This window comes from Triticum aestivum, chromosome 7A (assembly GCF_018294505.1).
Source record: "Triticum aestivum cultivar Chinese Spring chromosome 7A, IWGSC CS RefSeq v2.1, whole genome shotgun sequence".
NCBI lineage: Eukaryota > Viridiplantae > Streptophyta > Magnoliopsida > Poales > Poaceae > Triticum > Triticum aestivum.
In genome coordinates, this window is record NC_057812.1 from 134734493 (window position 1) to 134737615 (window position 3123).

At 45.7% G+C, this 3123-nt stretch overlaps 1 protein-coding gene across 1 annotated transcript; it reads right to left on the bottom strand.

The window, feature by feature from the left end:
• Positions 1 to 395: 395 nt before the first annotated feature.
• On the bottom strand, positions 396 to 1534 carry LOC123152330 (26.2 kDa heat shock protein, mitochondrial-like). The gene is made up of 2 exons (XM_044571906.1): positions 1222 to 1534; positions 396 to 1106 (listed from the first exon to the last, which is right to left on the bottom strand). Exons 1-2 carry the CDS (start codon positions 1433 to 1435, stop codon positions 670 to 672), a joined length of 651 nt encoding a protein of 216 aa, XP_044427841.1. The 5' UTR covers positions 1436 to 1534; the 3' UTR covers positions 396 to 669.
• Between the last annotated feature and the right edge of the window lie 1589 nt (positions 1535 to 3123).

Below are 3123 nucleotides of genomic sequence, written 5' to 3' on the forward strand. Positions count from 1 at the left end.
TAACTGCCCGTTCACCAACTCCGTGACGTCAAACTCGAGGAAATCAGTCAAATTTTCAGAGAGGTTGCATGAATGCCCAGCTTTTTACAGAAAGCTTAAAGCAATGCAGATCAAGAACGAGGAAAGATAAACAGGGGAAAATAGCTGAAGACAATCAAAGTAGTTCACCAGCTCCATGTCGTCAAAAATCGAGGAGATCAATCAATTTTTTCAGAGAATGCCCAGCTTTTTACAGAAAGTTTAAAGCAATAAGTACAGATGAAGAACGAGGAAAGATATAGAGGCAAGACTAGCTTAAGACAATCAAAGCAGTTCATCAGGCAAAACTTGAAAAGTTCTTGACCAATTTCACCACCAAATTAGTCCAGCACGCCAAATTTAAGGAGATCAACATGTTTTCATGACCAATTTCAGCACCAAATGAGTTCATCATATGCCAAATTTGAGGAAATCAACAGAATTTCATGACCAATTTCACCACCAAATCAGTTCATCATATGCCAAACTTGAGGAAACTATCAGAGTTCGCGGCCAACTTCACCTACTCGATGCAAGACGATCAACGAAGCAAAACAAGGAAGAAAGACACCAAACATGACCACATAAACAGGGCATCTCTCACACTCTCGCGCCGGCCATCCTCCATGAGCACTACCACATCCACAAGGACTACTCGACCTTGACGTGGAAGACGTCCTTGCGCTCCTCCTCCTTGACCTTGAGCAGGGTGACCCAGAGCACGCCGTTCTTCATCTCGGCCTTGATCTTGTCCATCTTGTACGCGTCAGCAGAGGGCACCTCGATGCGGCGGTTGTACTTCGGCACCGCGGAGTCGTCGTCGTCGCCGTCCCAGGGCTGCTTCTCGCCCTCGCCCTTGATCACCAGGATGTTCTTGTCCGCGCGCACCTCCACGTGCTCCTTGGTCAGCCCCGGCATCGGCACCTTGAGGTACACCGCGTCGTCGTCCTCCTTGGCCACCCAGCGTCCGAGCCGCGACGCGCCAGCCCCAGCAGTGGAGGAGAGGCCGCCGGTCTGAGATGCGACGTCCTCCATCAGAGACAGCAGACGGGCCATGCTGGTCGGCGCGCCGAGCGGGTCGATCACGTCTGCAGAATCAGCACCAAGGACGGCAAAAGCAGATAAGAACGCTGCGATGTTGATACTTCAGAGCGAAGGCAAGGAAACGGCGCACCAGTCCACAGGTGGGGAAGGGAAGCATACCCTGCGAGAAGAAGCTGGGGATGACGAGGTCGCGGCCGCTGTAGTCGTCGTCGTCGTCGTCGTAGCGGCTGACCTCCTTGGCCTGGGTGTTGTACGGGCGGCGGGCGGCGGTGACGGCGGGGGAGTGGACCGAGCGGAAGGCCACGGGAGCACCGGACTTGAGGAGGCTGGCCGGCGCGATTTCCTTGCCCTTGCAATCGACGGCGGAAGCCATGGTCTCTTTCTCCTCTTTCTCTCTCTTCTCTCTCTCGCTCTGTGGTGGGTGATGATTTTGGATTCTTGTGGCTGAGCGAGACGGGGGTGGGAAATGGAGGGAGACGGGGGTTTTGTAAAGGAGGAGCGGGAAGGCTTTCTTGCGGGAGGGGATGGTGAAGAGGGTTTAGAAGCTTCTGGGGAGATCGGATGAGGCCTCGAGCCTTCCAGAACGATCGGGAGACCACAGCTTTAGGATTCGTGCTGCTTGATGTACCACGATCGGGGGCCATGGATGAACGTAATCATTGATTGATCTGCTGTGGTGCGCAAGGCAAGAGAGAAGTTGCTCTATGTCGAGTGATTTGCTTTCTCTAGTCTGCTTCGCGCTTGGCAATAAAGCAATCAGCACCAAGCTAAATTCTCTATAATTCTTGTATTACTCAATCAGGGATTACAATCACGGTTCATCCTCTGAGCCAAATCCAATGCATACCATAGTTCCGCCTTCAGACCTATCAAAACTGGCACTGCGTGACTAGAAGAATTCTGAATCAACACCATTTTCTTGAGAACGAAAAAATGGCAAATGTACACATTGTGAAAATTCAGGCAATCAACCAAACATGCTCTGGCGTCAAGACATACATGATGTTATTAAACTCAACCGTTTCCACCTCTAAACAGATTTTGTGCTACACACTTGGCTAGAAGAAGAAAAAACATACGCATGTGTAGTTCGCAAAAAAAACATGAGCTGTTGTACAATTTTTAACATTTTACAACAGTAGATATAAAACATACTCCCTCCGTTCCAAAATAGATGACCCAACTTTGTACTAAAGTTAGTATAAAGTCGAGTCATTTATTTTGGAACGGAGGGAGTAGTTGACACATGTGACTTTTTTTAATAATTATAGTTGAACCATATAAAATGGACAAATCATATATTCTGTCCTTATCGTATTTTATGCTTCTAAAATATTAGATAATTGCATCAAATATGGAAGGGCGCAGCAACGCGTGCTATCGTGATCTCATGTATTATTATTACTATAAAGATTGGACGCATCACGTCGTGTGGTTGGTGTTGTTAGGATTTCATAAATAGAATTGTTTGGTTTAGTGTCTCGTGGGATAATCAATTATTTTCTTTTTTAATAATATACTATATTTTGTTGGCCTTGTTATGGAGGTACAATTATGTGTTATTTGCAAATTAACCCATAAGTATGCAAGGAAGTTTCTTGCAGCGGTGACCCCGTTTATTATATTGGTGCTATATTGTTGCATATTGGTATTTATGTTTTGTCTGGTGATAAGAGAGTGTGAGGCTGATGTATTTTATAAGCTAGTTGTCGCAGATTGATTTAAAAAATCATTGACCAGTCAAAACCATGAACAAAATTCAACATTGAACACCTCACTTGAATGAGAGAGCTCCTTGAAAAATTGTTAACCAGTTCAAAAATTGGGAACTCAATCCAAAATCATATTGGTGCTACAATGTTGCGTGTTGGCATTTATTTTTGTCAGATGATGAGAGCGTGCGCGAGACTGGTACATTTTTATAAGTTGGTTGTTGCCCATTGATTTGAGAAATCATTGACTAGTCAAAATTATGAACCAAATTATAGCAGTTAACCTTCATTTGGGTAAAGTTCATTTGTGTCATCTTATATTCTTATATGAGCGATTTTGCACCTCCAT